General features: G+C 40.4%; 1 protein-coding gene across 1 annotated transcript; it reads left to right on the forward strand.

The window, feature by feature from the left end:
• The first annotated feature begins 856 nt into the window (after positions 1 to 856).
• vegfba (vascular endothelial growth factor Ba) lies at positions 857 to 12232 on the forward strand. The gene is made up of 8 exons (XM_026330887.1): positions 857 to 1969; positions 5829 to 5880; positions 5967 to 6163; positions 6264 to 6337; positions 6442 to 6477; positions 9021 to 9104; positions 11030 to 11269; positions 11681 to 12232. Exons 1-8 carry the CDS (start codon positions 1892 to 1894, stop codon positions 11700 to 11702), a joined length of 783 nt encoding a protein of 260 aa, XP_026186672.1. The 5' UTR covers positions 857 to 1891; the 3' UTR covers positions 11703 to 12232.
• The last annotated feature ends 5339 nt before the right edge of the window (positions 12233 to 17571 follow it).

The following is a 17571-nucleotide window of genomic DNA, read 5'->3' on the forward strand; positions in this document are numbered from 1 at the left end:
TGTTGCTAATTGCAGGGCAAACAGGTCTTTTTATCTTGACATGTTACAGTAGGAGACGCATAGGTGTAAATAAAAAATGACGGATGGCTAAAATCCATTTGGGTGTTTCAGTTTCAGCATCCTGCTGTTGTTCATGCTGGCCCACTGTCACACTGTCATGGTTTAGTGGGGCACTTGAATAGAACAGAGCTGTTGCTAATGCTTCCACCTGCGCTTTATCTGCTCTGACATTTTAAAGTGTTGTCTGTAACAGAGGCTGAGAGAGACCTGTGCTGTTGTTTCTCTTGTTTTAGCTGCATATACAATTGATTTCCAAAGAAATTTCTTTGAAAAGCTGCTCAGTTGAAAATCTATTCCTTATTCATTCATTATAGAAACTTTAATGCTCATATATGTTGAACAGTATCCACAAATTTCACTTTTTTGAGTTGCTAGATGTAACTAAAGGATTGACAAAGAAGCCATTAAATTAAAGGTCTAGCAGTTCAACTTTGTCTGTATTTTGTGAATAATTATTACCATATGAGATGACTTAATCCAGAAAACTTCTAAGCACATGATTTCATGTCAGGAAAATCAAGTTAGAGACTCATAAAAAAAGGGTTAGCAGATATCATTATCTAACAGTGAAACAGCTGCCACTGCTGGGAATCAAACATATCACTATATGAATATTCTGACACTCTGTCCTAAAAAGTCATTAAGCCGTTGTCAAAATAGCACCAGATGTATTTTTCTGTCAATCCCCCCCCCCCCCCCCCCCCCCCCCCCCCCCCCACACACACACACATATTTAAAAATGATACCGTGGATATGACCTCAGTGTCCTCAGGGGGCGGCTACAGCCATGACCCCACTTGCAAGGGGCCCCTGGAGATCCCCTGATCCCCCACTTTGGGACCAATAGAGAAGCTGCACCTGTACCCAGTGCGCCTGTCCCGTTTGGAAAAAGTTGGCAGTGCAATGGTTACGCTGCGTGCGTCTCAAGGGCAAAGGAAACGAGGAAACCGATCACAAATGAAGACTCCTACCTTCTCAGACCTCTGTCTGTCTGTGGACGACCCTGCTGCTCGGCTGTGGCTGTGCTGCCGTGCTACTGCAGGATTTTATTCTGGGTTTATTTATTAGAGGATAAATTAAAAAAACGGGAAGATGCGCCTGGAGGGGACACGTCACATTTTCATGGGGAGCGACAGTGTGGAGAGACTGTGACCGAGCCAGAGAGAGGGATATGCGGCACTGTCCCTATCGGACCAAAGCGTCGGATCTTTACCGGATAAACGTCCTGTAGCTGGATGATATGTTTTTTTGCAGCCACATAGAGGATTTTATGATCGCACCATGTTTCAGAGGGAGTCTGGATGATCCTCCAGTCACGCCACCCCGGAGCCCCCACACCGGTTTTCTGAGACCAGGACCAATACACTGACGATACCCAGACATAAATAGTCACTAAATAGATGTACCCACTCAAAGTTTAAACAGCTGCCACCAAAATATCAAGCTTTAAGGCTTTGGCGTTGTCTGGTTAGGCTGGTAATAAATAATGACTTAAGAATATTTGTGTTGACATCAGCCTACTGAGCCTGCTCCAGTCAAAATAAAAATACAATTCTAAACTACCATTAGAGTTTAGACTGGGAGCTGATCATTTAGACCAGCCCTTTACTGTCAGATGCTGCAAATTAAAGTTATGGTTCCAGCCCTGATGATGCCACCCTGGGAGTCCTTCCAGGGAAGGGAGACCGGAGAATGAAAGCGGGACTTCAGCGCCTTTAATCACACACGGAGGCGACCGGACAAGCACCTTAATTTTTTGTTGTTGTTGTTGTTTTCTTGTTTTGGATTGATCCAAAAAATTTTTTTTTCGCGCCCCTTGGACTCCTGCACAATGGGGATTATGCTTCAAGTTATTCTAGGAATGTTTCAGTTCCTGCTGCTCGCCAGAATACCGACGTCTCAGGCCAAGGTATGAATGTATAGGACAGTCCATTTGACCTCAGTGGGTCGGTCTGCAACCAGACATCAGCATGTGATTTCATTTCCAACCCATTAGTGATTATTTCTAGATCAGTTAATCAACTCATTCATTCAGCTCCTGCACGAATTAACATTCTTCTTGCATGCATCTGTTTCTGTGGGAGTTATCCCGTAGGTCAATGACACCTGTGACTGTGACAGGAAAAAACACCCTGCAGGTTGCTGTGGTTTATCTGTGGCACAATAATTGCTTTGTAGTCATATTGTGGTGTTTTATCTCCTCTCACTATCAGAACCCAAAGCTATTTTGTAATAAGGCATCTTTTCAAAAACAGAGCTGTTATGATGTAAGAAATAAGTCACTAAACCTTTGTAGATCAGTTATAAGTCTTTCATCAGAACAACTTTTGGGTGCCAGGTTATTGAAAATCCTCCTCCAGCATAGGCCTTGCTCTATCTATCTATCTATCTATCTATCTATCTATCTATCTATCTATCTATCTATCTATCTAGCTATCTAGCTATCTAGCTATCCACCTATGGTTTTAATATCAAATTAATAGTTTTTATGCTTGTAAAAGGAGTAAGATGTGAGGGTAACACTATGGTTAGCTTAGCTTAGCAAAACATCTGGAAACATATAGCTCAGTATTAACATTTTTTTATATTTGTTTGTTTAATTTATAGTAAAACTTGGCAGGCAAGTGGTGCCAACCAAAAAATAAGCCAACATAACTTCACAACATGTCAAATTGTTGTTTTTATACATAATTTAATGTATGAACTAAAAACAGAGGTTAACTGGTTTTTAAACAGCTGGACAGAGTCACACTAGCTGTTTCCTCTTGTTTCCAACAACAATCTGGCAACTGAAAGCCTGAAAATAGAAGCAAAAAGCCACTGTGTCAAACTCCAGTCCTCAAAGGTCTCTGTCCTGCTTGTTTTCCTCCAATCCCTGCCCAGCCCACACCTGGATCAGGTGCATTCAGTCAACCAGAAGCTGAAAGGGCAGCTGTAATAGGAAAACAAGCAGGACAGTGGCCCTCAAGGACTGGATTTTGACACCTAAGGGGACAAATTCCATTTCCTTGTTATGTCTGACCATCAGTCCTAAACCCAAAGTTAAAGTTAGCAGTGATATAAAAGTGACAAAGCAGCAGATTTGAGAAGATATATGACTTAAACAACTTGATTAGAAAAAACAATCTGGCATTAATGTTCTGTCAGCTGACTATTTAACAGTTTCAGCTCTAAAGCCATTATTTACTTCTGATAAATTCTTTATAAATGGTGCCTCGTTAGTTGCACCAAGAACTGTTTATGGACTTGACGTTTTGCTTTATGGAAGCTACATATTGGGTTATCACAGTTATAATTCATATGAAATGTTCACTGACTGCACTGACGTTTTCCTCAGTGTGACATATGGGCTCATTTTACACACACACACACACACACACACCGAGAGACCTGCATGTGCTGTTTTTTTATTTATGTCTGGAGTCTTCTATCAGGAACAAGCAGTGCTCAGAGGGGGTGTGGGATCCAGCTCTGACTTTGGGCTCTATGTTTTAGTGATTCATAATCTTAGACACTACATGACACAGATAGAAGCTCACAGTCACTGTCTCATACCTGGTGCTGCTCTGCTGTCATGCCTTCTGCCAGCTTGTTTGAAAAAGGGGTCATCCGTTTTCCTCCTCAGAGTGGGAGAGAGGTTGTGTATAGCTGTAGGGCAGAGGTGCTCTCACACACGCCTGTCTGTACAGTGTGCTCTGGGAGTGGCTGCGAACTCAACATGTTAGACAGTAGACAGACAGCATTAACAGTCCAGATGGCACTGGGCTGGCAGTCAGGACTGTGTGTGTATGTGTGCATGTGCCAGCTCTTTCGCAGATGTGTGTTGAGAGGGAGTAATTATAGTCCAGTGTCAAAGTCTGATACAGAAAAGACACGCTACTGCTGCCACTACTGACTTCAGCCCACAACCGAACAGTCACAAAATGGCCTCAGTCCCTGCTTAACTCAGAATCGATGTGGGCCCAACGAGTGTTTGTGTGCTGGGGTGGAGCAGTTAAAGGGGGGCAACTGGACAAAGTCTACATTCACTTAAAAGTGGCCTTGGTCTTCACACACACACATAAGGCCATGTGTGTGTTAGAGAGAATAACACTGAGGGCTGTCAAATTCAGTTTATCTTATTTCAATAGTGTACAAAGTGCTCAGATCCTTTACTTAAATTTACAACAATGTAAAAATACTGCAATACTAGTAAAAGTCTTATTCAAGTAAAAGAACACAAATATCATCAGCAACTTGTACTCAGAGCTCCAAAACTAAAGTAGAATAGCTCCTGTGACTCGTATATATTAGATTATTAAACATTTTTAGGTTGTGCTTATTATCATTGTATAAACAGAATTTTACTATTGCAGCTGTTTGAGGTGGAGCTAGTTTATTTTACATACACTTTGATAGTTTATTCCAGTGGTTCCTAACCTAGGGCCCCTCCATAGGGTCACAAAATAAATCTTAAGGGTCATGAGATGATTAGTGTGAGAGGAAAGAAAAAAAAACTCAGCTCTTTGTGATAATTTCACCTCTTTGGACCTCAAACAACGATTGGATTAAACCTTCCCAGGGTAAATAGATTTAGACATTTGAAACATGAGAAGACAACAACTAGACTCTGTTTTTACATGGGGTTAATATTTGATTATAAATCATGTTTTTTAAGGTTATCACATGTGTTTGACCGTACAGTAAGTATTAAGCATAGCTGTAAAATGTAGTGGAGTAAAAAGTGTAATCTTTCTAAAATGTAAAAACAGATGTAAACATCTGTGTTTTTGTAGACCACATCTGGACAATATGAGGTGACAGAAAAACAACCAAAAGAGTCATAAACTATTGGATTGAATGATCACTGTCAGAGGAAATGTTAACCGAACAAGCTGCAGTAATCTCATGTTAGCTCATTATTTAGAGTATGAATCTTTGTTTGCTCATCAACATCTAGCCAGACTGACTGCAGCAGAGCATTGGTGATAAATCCAGTGGCAGATACTCTCATTGTCTACAACTGCGGGACTATAGAAAGTGTTTTAAATGTCATAATCAGGTAATAAAAGTGAGAGCAATGGTAGCAGGTACAACTTGTTCAGTTATGGAGCTGAAAATATGATTCACTCTTGGTTGTAAACTTGGATATTTCTATTATATTATCAAATGAACCTATTGATTTCATCCATGTGGTAAATATTTCATTAAGTCAGACGTTTAACTTAAATTTCAGAAGAACCACAGGCCTGCTCTTTTCTTTAGCATGTGTACCTGTGTATCAAAGGTTTGAATCATCACTTTCTTCTTGTCATTCACCATCATGGGGATTTTCATTTTGATATGCCAGGTGTGAAGCACTGTGGTGTTCATTACCAGGAAAAGCTTTGATCTGTTGATACTCATCAGCAGCCTTTTGCAACCAAATCTGCTCATGCCTGCAACTTCCTGTTGCAGAGGTTCTTTGTAAACACTTTTATCTGTTGGTTTAATTCTATAACATTTGGTTCAACATAGACTCAAAAAGTTTGACTTTGAATATGGTCTTTGCGTGGAAACATATTTAGGATGATGTGATTATAGATTGTTTAAACTCAGTATAAAAGAGAGGACTCTGCATTGAACACATTGGAGATTTGTTTTCTTTTGATTACTAGAGTACTAATAAATGAAATCATGACTCCAAAGTGCAGTTCTGAGTTGTAGACAGGCTTGATTCGGAAATCTTAAACTTAGTGAAACTGTGCCTTCCACATGATTTTTTTCATTATATTTATTTCTCCCTCCAGCTTGCTCACTGGCGTCCGGCAGACTCCTCCAGATCCAGAGAGGGTCGTGAAGGTACACTCGATATTTCAATAGAAAGTCCTACTTTGTGAAGCTGAAAGTGTAAAATTTAAAATTTCTTGTCTGTGTTGGTGCACCAGTGCGTCGCTGGTTGGAGGTGTACTCACGGAGCGGCTGTGAGCCTCGGGACACTCTGGTGGAGGTTTGGCGGGAGTTGCCTGGGGAGACACACCACCTCTTTATCCCATCCTGCGTGTCAGTGAGGCGGTGTGGCGGCTGCTGTGCCGATGAGGCCCTGGAGTGTGTTCCCTCGCTCACACACACACTCACCATGGAGGTAATACACACAAATACAGAGAGACACACTAAATCTCCACTGGTGAAACAGTGTGAGGGTGATGATGGTTTACTGGATATTTTTCTTTATCTGTGTACAGCTGATAAGGACCTCCTTCATGAAACATGAGCTCATTGAGTTGCCCTTTGTTGAGCACAGCCAGTGTGAGTGCAGGTAATAAAAACACTTTGCACAAAGGTAGAGATGGATGGTGCACCTGTTGTTCATTGATCTCACCGCACCTTTATACTGACGCTGTCTGATTTATCTGTCTGCAGACTGAAAGAACAATTCCAGCCGATACCTACTACAAGGTAACTCACTTGCTCTCTTCCCCTAATTTCGTTCCTCTTTGTTTTTCTGGATTTGAATCTCTCTGTCATTATTCATCCTTAATAGTATTTTCGTGAGCTGTAAGATCTTAATTTTAATATTCAATCTTTTCTAACGATGCTATCAAACCAGGGCTAATGATCATTCTGGTAATGAGGAAGAAGTATTCAGCTGAGGGTTTCAGCCAAAAGCAGTTCTTCCCCAAGTGATTATCAGCATCTTAGTGGATGTTAGACTTACCAGGTACTTGTTCTTGTACCCAGTATCCATCTGCAGTATCTTTTGACTGGTTTCAGACATTCTTGGGATTTGACAATTTTGGAAAGGCTTTCTTTTTTAAATTACCAAATTCACAACATCAGTGCCATTTCAATTCATTTTCTAGCTTTAATTATGATTAAACAGTGAACAATAAAAACACCTGCCGTCGTTACAGCGCCTGGTTGGGTGCATTTCTAGATCAAAAGCATCAATCAAGACTAGCGGGATGCTCATTACGGTTCGGGATGTCCATACAATGATTTTCCACAGCTGACGGTGTAGTGGCTTTAATACAGCGGCAACAGCCTTTAATCCAGTTCACTCACTCACTGTCTTTATGGGGCGGTTGAGAACTGCGGGAAACATAAAGAGATAATGTGGTAAAGGTAGAAACAGACCTGGCACATTGTGGCCACATGTCATGAATCCTAGAGAGCTGTGCCACCATTAGTTAAAATAGTAATATTCTCAAGAGAATTTGATGTGACGGATTTTTCCCCCATGATAAATGATCAAACTGACTTTATAACTTGACGTCAGTGGACTAAAATTTAAAGGACAGCTGTTTATCAGAGGTCTCTGATAACATATGCTAACTGAAAGTAAAGAAGCCTTCCTGTCCAGGAGGTAGAAACTGCTGTTCAGGTTGTACTGGGCGTCAGCTGGGACTGACAGCTGAACACCATGAAAGGAACGCATTTGTTTGTGTGCCAAACACTGGCAGGTCCAGCCAGATAATAACATGATTGCATCTTTAATGTTTATGTCCCACTGCTTCCTGTTAGGATGTGGACATAAATAAAGAATTCCAATGTATGTTTGTGTGTGTTTCTTAAAACACAGTCAGGGTTTGTGTGCATGCGGTTTCGTTGCATGTCTACATCTACTTGAGCACTGTTCATAGTCTATGGGTTAGTATAACTGGTGTGAAAGTTTTTATGTGTGTGTGAATATTTTTGTTTTTGTGGTATGTATGTGTGTGTGTGTGTTTGTGTCCCACGAGGAGTTAGCATCTGTGTGACTCTCTCCCACAATCCCCTGAGACAGCCCGCATCCTGTTGTCACCATAGTGATGATTTTATCTCCTGTGCCATGTGCTCTCTCACAGACTGGGAGCAGAGTCACGCATCCATGATAGTAAATTAGAGCTCCAAAGACAACAACACCACCAGCAGCAGCAGTCCGTTATTAATAATGTCAGGGCTAAGATGGTAAACACTGTGCCCGTAATTCAATATAGTTTAAACCTCAACAGACACCACCCATGTTTGTGCACAGGCCCAAAAATTAAAAAAGTTAAACCCATTTAAATACATCCATAACCCTAATCTCTTTTGAAAGGTAAACCAAAATGTCTAAATGAGTGTAAGAAAAACTATAACGTTACAAAGGCACAAACATGGTTTGCATAAACTATATATTTTTGGCAAAATAAAAGAGAACCTAAAGCCTGTAATGGTACCTTTAATTTGGAGTCATAGGTCTGAACCAATTTGTGTCAAAGTTGTTCCAAGTGGCAGTAAATGGAGCTTTCTGCATTATTAAAAGAATAAATGAAATGAAAAGGCATACAGTCCATTACAGACTGAAACACACCTAAAGTAGCATGACCAAGGTCAAAGTGTGCAGTGGGTGGGACGGTGTCTTACAGTTCACAGCAGATTAGAACAGAGAGAGACTGAGAAAAAGTGAAGGCGCTGCTACAGACAGATGTACTTTGCTGCACAGGGCAACACAGTACATTAAAACAAATTGTGCTCAATAATGGTTTGGACACTGGCATAATAAGAAGGATATGAATCAGCAAATTGACGCAGCCAGAGCGCAGTAAACAGCAGACAATGTGGGCATGACCCAAAAATACAAAGCTAATAAGTTGACTGTTTCCTGATGTCATTGTTTTGCTTTCTTAATTTATTTTTATTAATGTCAGAGCGTGTAATTGGCAATAATTAGAGCCCTCTGTTCTGTTGTCTGCCCTACACCGTAGTGGAAGAAGTATTCTGATATTTTACTTGAACACACACAGTGATCAACTTAAAGTAGTAATAACACTGTACATAAATAAAAGTATATGTATTATTAACAAAACTAACTTAAAATAAAAAAAACTTCTTTATGCACCTGGTTAGCCTCAGTCAGACTTGTATTGTTATTTATTAGACAAATGAACTAGATTCTGATTCACAATTGAACAGTTTAATACAGCTTGCTGACTATTTCATTATACGTCTGTAATGTTTTGTGTGTGGGATTTTCTCAGGCCCTATGTGAAGCCAGCCAGAAAAAACAAGAACAGGGAGCGAGGAAAGTCCAGACAGAAAACAAGTGGAGCCACCAGAGCTGTGTAAGTTTAATATTCAGCATACACTTTTTTAAACTCAGTGACGACTCTTAAAGGTTCAATGTGCAAAATGTGAAATATTTAATGGCATCTAGTGGTGAGACTGCAGAATGCAAACTTCTGAGCACCCCTTACACACCACCCCCCATTTCCAGGCATGAGGGAGGGTACACTGGCTGTCACCTTTAAAAAAAAAACATGATTCCCTGTCTAGAGCCAGTGTTTGGTTTGTCCTTTCTGGGCTACTGTAGAAACATGGAGCACAACATGGCTGCCTCAGTAAAAGGAGACCCGCTCCCTGTGTAGGTTTAAAAGGCTCAATTCTAAGATTAAGAAAATGCAACAGTTGGTATTTTTCAGTCATTACACATTTAATGACAGCATATTAATGAATGCTATATTCCATTTCTGCTAATAGATTAGATAGCTAAATATTACACATTGGACCTTTAAGTTTATATTTTCCTTAATATAGTAAGTATTTGTCAGTTTCAGTATAAATGTTTGGAAAAGGATAAAAAAACTAGGTTGTCTGGTCTGTATTATTACTGAAGGACAGTTTGTTCCACAGCCACAGCAGCCAAGGTCTGACTCACACACACACACATACACACATACATGCTTATCTTTCTACAATATGAACAACCATAGAAAAGCACGTACACACACGGACGCATACACACATACATGCCATAATACACTTTTCAATCACTTCTGAGGACATCACATATTAATTTAATAAACTGGTTAGCCTTACAAAAACAACAATAGTGCAACAACTATTCATTAATATTTAACATTTACTGTCATCAGCGGTATCACATATTCTATAATTCTCAACTGGGGCAGTGCAGAAGGTCAGTTGGAAACGTCTAAAATATTAACCTGCTACACTGTGATCTGAGAGAAGAGGTGGAGATACATGTACCAGGATTCCCATGTTTCAACCCTGAGCAGTGAAGAATAAGAGACTTAGTGCGCTTTTCCATACAATTTTTTTTCCCTCATCTGCTTCCCCTTCACTTTGCTGTCAGTCATTTCCAGCCCCCAGGGGCCAGAGGTGGCTTGGTTTGGGTGTGGTGACCCCCAGCACCCATCCATCACTCAGACCAGGCTTCATTCAGAATCTGGCAGGGGTGAAATCTGTGTAATTTGCTTCCAAATGCTACCTACTCTGTCCAAGCCAGCAGCAGGCGTGGTCATCTGGATCTGAACAAAGATGGCCCCTCTGTGCCTCATTAAGTGACTTCATTAAGGCTGCTGGCCTCAGGGCAAGACTGAGGCAGAACCAGTTCCAGTTAATGGACCATCTGACACAAGCAACTTTCTCAGAGAAAGTACAGAGCGTCTAGAGGAGAAAGTGAAGGCCTCACGCCATGGTAACAGACAGAAAGACAGATGAACAGAAAGTTTGTCAGCAGCTAAGGAAACACTATCCCACATTAGTCACACGTCTCCCACACACTGCATTGTGTGGGTTTGCATTCATTTTTAGCTATGATGATGAAATCATATGGGATTAACAGCAAAACAGCAAAATCTTTTAGACCCTGTTTTAAACTCATAGTATAACTTTAATTCTGGCAATGTCAATCTGTTGAAGTGTCAGCTGGACCACCACATCAGTCCACACTGAAATATCTCATCAACTATTAGAGTGTTATCAAATTTTGTACAGATGTTCATGGTCCCCTTTGGATAGGGCATACTGGCATTTATGATCTTATATCTTCACAATTATTGAATGGATTGTCATGATTTGGACATTATTTTGGACATTAGGATAATAAATCATTGGCATTGTCACTGTGATAATATTATCATACCATATCATATCATTATTTATCATAGTGAAGTTAGCATTTAGGTCAAAGTACTTTGGAGTGAATACATCATTTTACAGCTAACCACATTGCTCTTCTATTCAGGACCCCAGCTCCGCCAGTTATTCCTCCCTCATCCTCTACTCCTCCTCCATCGCCTCCTCCCACCAGTGTCCCATCCCTTCCAACTCCATTGCCCTCTCCATCTCCTTCTTCGAGGCCTCGTTGTCGCCCCTGCAGGGGGAGGAAGTGGGCATTGGATACGACAACATGTCAGTGCCACTGCACCATCAAAGCTGATAGCTGCAGCCAGAAAGGCCGGAAGCTCAACCCTCTCCGCTGCAGGTCAGTCCACACTCAACCACACGCAAAAAAGAATTTGCTGCTGTCCACTGGTTTGAATATACAGGTAACTAAATCACAACACAGGAATGGGTTCCATTTTTTGTTATTTAGGAGCTAAATCAGGATACATTTAGCAGGTTTAGCTTTAGCAAAACACAAACAATGTTTCACCTTGAGCTCCACCTTGAGCTTTTCACTTCAGCTCCACTTGCTGAAGTGTCAGACACTGAATACAAAGTTACTAATTTTGTTCTTTTGATACCTACATTTGCTAAAGAGAAGTAGATGTCCATGCTCACTCCATCACCAGGCTCATAATGTGTGTCATATTGTGATCCATCATACATGTGAGAATCAGCACTATGGCTGTGAACAGAGATTTCATGATAAACACTTTGTTTGTCGTTCCAGGTGTGATGCCATGAGAACTTGATTTGTCTGCCAACTTTCTTTTCACCTCCTGCTCTCCACCAACCCCTGCTGATTCATCGCCCACCCTCAGCATCACTGACATGGAGCATACAGACGCTTGGACATCCAGTATCTCAAACTGAGGGAATATCGGCTGAAGCACAAACAACAACCCGTAGTAGCTCTCTCGTAAAGTAACACATACAGCATTGCAGCCTCAATGTACTGTAGATCTATATGTATGTGTGTGTGCAGGCAAACCTCTTACCACATCCTAGCTTCTGTGGCAAAGCTTCTGTCAGTCAACATGTGCATGTGCAGACATGTAGACTCACAAAGCACACCCCATGAGTGGAGGGAAACAAGACTTTGAGAGAGCAGGGAATAACAAGACAAAATCCTTCTCCATGGTGAACTTATAAATTCAAGGAACAGTGGAACAACAGCGATGAAGTGGTCTTATACAGGTGTTGTATGTGTGAGCCTTCAGTGGAAGCTGGGACTTGAAACTGCACATGGAGATTAGTTTCAGGTTTGGTGAATTTTTTTTTGCAGAGGATTTGAAAAACAGAACATGCTGTTGGTGGACACAGACATGCTCAGACCAGAAGGACAGAAGACATGGACATGAACTGGCACCCCAATGTGTGTGGACCTGTAGTTGAGCTGAAAGCTGGATGTGTGTATCTGTGTGGTCCCCCCTCTGAAAGACCCTGATGGGTTATCCCTATAGCCCTTCTCTCTCATTCAAAGGGTATGACCACGGGTTGGCTCTCCAAGCCCCTTTCTGGCATTTGTTTAATTTTAGGCCTTTTGTCTCCATCCTTTCTGAGCTCGATTGAAAGCAGCTGCTTTGTCTCTCTTTGCCTCTCTTTTGGGCAGTGAGGTGAATGACAATAATGAGGCCTGGCGGCTGTCCACTGCTTCACAGACAAACATTCACACTTATAATACCAGGAACACAGAATAACACCACAGATGCAGATACAGATACACACAACTTCACCCACTCTGTGCAATAGCAGGCACACAAACACGCATATATACAAACACAGGCAATGTGAAATTAATGCAGGTAGCCATAAGCTTTTTTTTATGCCACACCAAGTGTGGTAATATATGTCAGTGGTTTATATTTGCAATTTACTGCAAAGTCTTCATTAAGTAATGTATTGTATGCCTGTGTTTTATATTTTATTTTAATTCTGTCAAGTTGATTGAAAGGTATTCTCTATTGCAGAATGTGTCTTTGTTTTGTTTTTTGTTCATCTTTAATCCATCTGCATAAAGGGCCACTCTGGGTAGCCGGCTATGTACACAGTCAGCATCTAAACCAATACCCAAATGTATTGAATTTAAACAGAGACAGCTCACATAGGGCACAGACTATATGCATTATAATGTGTAATTCTAACAATCAGTGGGGCAGCATTGTCTGCAGCACACAGAAACCGAGCAAATAGCCGTTCCCATTGGCCAAAGGGAAACATGGCTATTGTTGTTGCATGCTTGAGATGGGATGGAAAGAGTATTTTTCATTTGGAACATGTTTATATTCTGACTGAAACTTGGCTGCTGGGTGGGAAATGGGGTTTGAACTGTGACTGTTTCAGAAACGACAAGGTCCTGAACAGCTTGTCAGTCAGCATGAAGAGCTAAAGCCAGCTAAAGCTGATGTGAAGAGGACCTGTGATGGCAGGTCAAGGAGCTGAAACCCATTTTTGACACCCATTCAAAGCCTGTGTCCTGCATTAAAACTTACCAGTGATGTCTTATCTCTATGGGAAACAGTAGCTTTCAAACTCCATGAGTCATGTCCATACCATCCTTCTGATTGTAGAATAGCCATCCAGAAACAGTGTGCAGTCCAGAGTCTGAATTATTTGTGTGCCAGCACTGAAGCAAAAGAACGTTGCTTCAGTTGCTGATGTAATAAGCTTTGTATTTATACTCTTCTGAGATAAGATTATGTTTCTCTACACTTGGGTTCATTGTTCAGTGTTTGTTATTACTGTCAATCAATGTTTCAAATCACTACCTCTATATCATAACATATTAATGACCAAGTATTAGAGCATTGTTACTTTCTCTGTGTTATTTCAGACCTCTATTAAGATAAAAATAAAATGTTTTTATTTACATTTAGCAATAAGCACAGTCTCCAGTATAGAGACTAGGGGTGCAGCAGATCTGTAGTGATCATCACTGGTTAGAGGAACCTATAAGAGCTTTCTGAGTGTGTATTAGCGATCTGAAGGGAAGCATTTTCGCTAAGACGAGAGCTGAACTGGTCCTCTGAGTACAGACCAGACACTGTGTGATAATATGGAACAGGAGATGGTTTCCCAAAGCCTTTGTAGCCTCAAACAATGTTTAATCATTCTTGGCTTTAAGGAATGATTTAACATTTTTCAAACAAACTTATTGTCTTTGTTGCAGATGGTTGGATGTGAAGATTGATACCAGTTTTGGCCTTGTGCAGTAAATATGAAGCTGAGGCTAACAGTCATTTGGCTTAGCACAAACAGGGAACGATCTAATGTGGCTCTGTCCAAATCGAATAAAATCCATATAGCAGCACTTCGAAGACTCACTAGCTAACATACTACATTTCTTATAGTTCCTTATAGTCCACAGTATATAAAAACCAAAGTGAGAAACAACAACTTGCAGCAGGCTAAACAACTGCTGGTCTAACTCATATGTATCATACAGATCTGACAGAGCCAGTTCAATAAGTTTATTTCATAAAATTTGTAATGCTTTAATGTCTTACATTCTTTTTACACGTGTAGCCATTTCTGCTAATACATTATTTTGCATAAACTGCTATTTTTCCAGACTTTACAATAACAAATGCTTTGGGAAACCTAAGTAAGAGTCTTTGAACCTTAGTACAGATTGCACTTGTGTTTGAGACTGCAAAGCACATTAGTCCACTGGGGGGAGAAAAACAAACCTTTTGTTGAAGGCAGAACTGAAGGAGCGAATAGAGTCAGACTGAAAAGCTCCACTCATGTAGACGTGTATGACATATCAATAACATTCCACCTAAAAGAGTTGCGGCACTGAGATAACGTTTTAGGCTCCAACTGTTAATTCTTGTAACCAAAGCTTATTATTTTAAAGCACTAATTCATAACAAAAAAAGCATCAGATTCGACCAGGACACATTAGTATCTGCTGACACCACCAGTCATTTCAACGTCACAACTCTTTAAGCTAGGATATACTGCTTGAACATATAATATCAGTATAAAATATCAGTGTGCTTTGTATCTGCACAGTCTATATTGTACTGTAAAGGTAGCCCTGTTCTAGCCTCCAGTGTCTTAGTAATCTATAGAGACCCTGTAAAAAACTATATAACATTTAACAATCTCTAATATCCATGCCATGACCTTGTGTATGACGTAGTGCACACTTTAGAAATGTATTTGTAACTTCATTTTAGCTGTATTTTGCAATGGATCTCTTATCTGCAAATATGTTGTACTATTATGTATAAAAGAACACATACACTCTTTTTTTTTTGCTGCTACACCATTTGTGCCCTATTATAATGTCTTTGTAAAAAAGAATGCAGTTTTCATGTTGTATTAGTATATAAATGCCAATTAATCAATTCAGTGTCCACATAAAAGTGTGTACTGCATCATCAGATATATTGAAAATGATACCAGGATACAATCGTGATGTTACAGATGTTATTAAAGGAAATGTCTTATTTTTCGTACAAACCTGTCATTTTCTTCCTGTCACTGTTTATCCATGCTGCTGTCTCCACTGTCCCTCTGGGTGACCACAGCTCCCCTCCCTCTCCTCCATCTCCTGTTTCTCCCATTTTCATCTCCCATTTGACCATAATGAAATGTAAACAGGCCTTTTTGATTACAGTGCCACCCTGGGAGTTGGGTACAGAGAAAAAGTGTGTGCGTGTTGTGACGTGGTGTTATCAGACATAATATTGTTCCCTCTCCTCCTCTCATCTGTGCTGCTGAGTCAGAGGTTCACATACAAATGTGTAAAGCCCCAAACTGTTCAGCTTTAACTTTGCTACACATTTGTTGGGCAGCCAGGTAAAACTTAGACACAGTCATAGACATATGTGTGACACATACAACATAGGGTACAACGATGTAAAGCAAATGCAAAAACCCAGGTCACATAAAACAATGTTTATCAAATGACACCATTATATAAAGCCTGGACTACACTGCATTCAGAAAGTATTCAGACCTCCTTTGCCTTTTTCAATGTTGTAGCCTGATACTACAATTGTTTAAATTCATTTTTTTTCCTCATTAATCTACAATTTTAGGAATTTCTGTAAATTTATTAAAAAGCAAAAACTGAAATATCACATTTACATAAGTATTCAGACCCTTTACTCAGAACTTAGTTGAAACACCTTTGCAGCAACACTATCGTCACTCACAATCATATATGATGAACAACAGTGTGTTAAATGGCTCCAACTTGTTCATCTACAACAAGCGTAAATAATTTTGAAAGATGAAATTGTTGAAAAAAAAGTTGAATTCATCAGCAATAAAAGACATTCTTGATCAGTTTAATACAGATGGGTTTGGCTCCTTCAGCCTCAATGTAGATTGGATAATATTAGCCAGTGTCAGCTCTACACCACAGATAGATGATACTGTAACTGTCACTGAGTCAATGGTCCTCTATGTATTCTGTACACATACCTGTCTGCACTGGTAGCTCAGAGCATTGGTGATGATGATGATACTCATGATGGTACTGATGATGATGATGAAATTTGCTGGCAATAAGGTCTTCAGTCATCACATTGTATCCTCACAGCAGACTTTAGACCAATGCCTATGTCCATCTCAGCGTTATCAGTGATGATTGATAACATACACTGCATTGCAACTGTGATGCAAGTTGTTGATTGGGATTATCAATAGTCATGTGAGTGACAGCTAGATTTTGGAGTGGCTCTTCTGAGAGGAAATGAGGAAAGGAAAGGAGAGAAGAGAAAAGGAAAGGAAAGGAGAGAGGAAAGAATAGGAGAGGAGATGAAGAAGGCACAGAGAGGAGAGATAAGAAACAAAATGACAAGAGAGGAGAGGAGAGGAGAGGAGAGGAGAGGAGAGGAGAGGAGAGGAGAGGAGAGGAGAGGAGAGGAGAGGAGAGGAGAGGATCTGCTGCTGCCAACCTATCTGTCTACAAGGGCATTATGCCAGTACTAAATATAGCTGCAAGATTAGGGAGACAGAGGGAGAGAGAAAGAGAAAAGGACAGAGTGAGTCATGCATCATGTTAAATATGCTTTTACTCCAAAATTTGCTTTTTAAAACTCATCAGAAAACCTGAAAATGTCTCATTTCACCGGTGAATAATAATAGAGAAACACTGATCACACTTTCATATGGCTTTTTGACTATTTGTTCCTCCTGATAACCAATAATTTGAATTTCTATATGAGTTCCAGTAGCAGCTTCCATGTCTCCCTCTGCACTCTAACTCTAACTTAGTCTTCGTATCAGGACTTCCTATATTTTTCCACCTTGCTGTCTCTGCACTCATAGTCGTGTTTTTCTAATAACTCCACCAGCCATGGTTTCCTCCCTGCTTTTGTAGCAGCAGCTGTGTTGAAGCAGGTACTGGACGCTATCTGGCCTGAGTGTGTGTTGTTAGATGGTATCAGCACTCCTGTGTGAGACTGGGAGATAAAAGACCGAGGGAGACCGAGTTCAATATGTGCAGTGTAAAGAAGAGTCCCGTGTGTTTGCTGACGGGAAAATGAGTGTTTTTGGACATCTCATGTGAACACAAAGAACTTCATTATTTTATTTTACAGAACAAACAAACAGTGTTATCTCCAACAGAAACATGGATCCACAGGCCTCGTCTGTCTCAGT

The sequence above is a fragment of the Mastacembelus armatus genome, chromosome 10 (genome assembly GCF_900324485.2).
Source record: "Mastacembelus armatus chromosome 10, fMasArm1.2, whole genome shotgun sequence".
NCBI lineage: Eukaryota > Metazoa > Chordata > Actinopteri > Synbranchiformes > Mastacembelidae > Mastacembelus > Mastacembelus armatus.

Excerpts from the sequence above, each read along its gene's own strand:
- vegfba (XM_026330887.1), top strand. The coding sequence starts at position 1,892 with ATGGGGATTATGCTTCAAGTTATTCTAGGAATGTTTCAGTTCCTGCTG. Across the intron at positions 5,881-5,966 it reads ATCCAGAGAGGGTCGTGAAG|TGCGTCGCTGGTTGGAGGTG; the intron begins GTACACTCGATA and ends TTGGTGCACCAG. Across the intron at positions 6,478-9,020 it reads CAGCCGATACCTACTACAAG|GCCCTATGTGAAGCCAGCCA; the intron begins GTAACTCACTTG and ends GGATTTTCTCAG.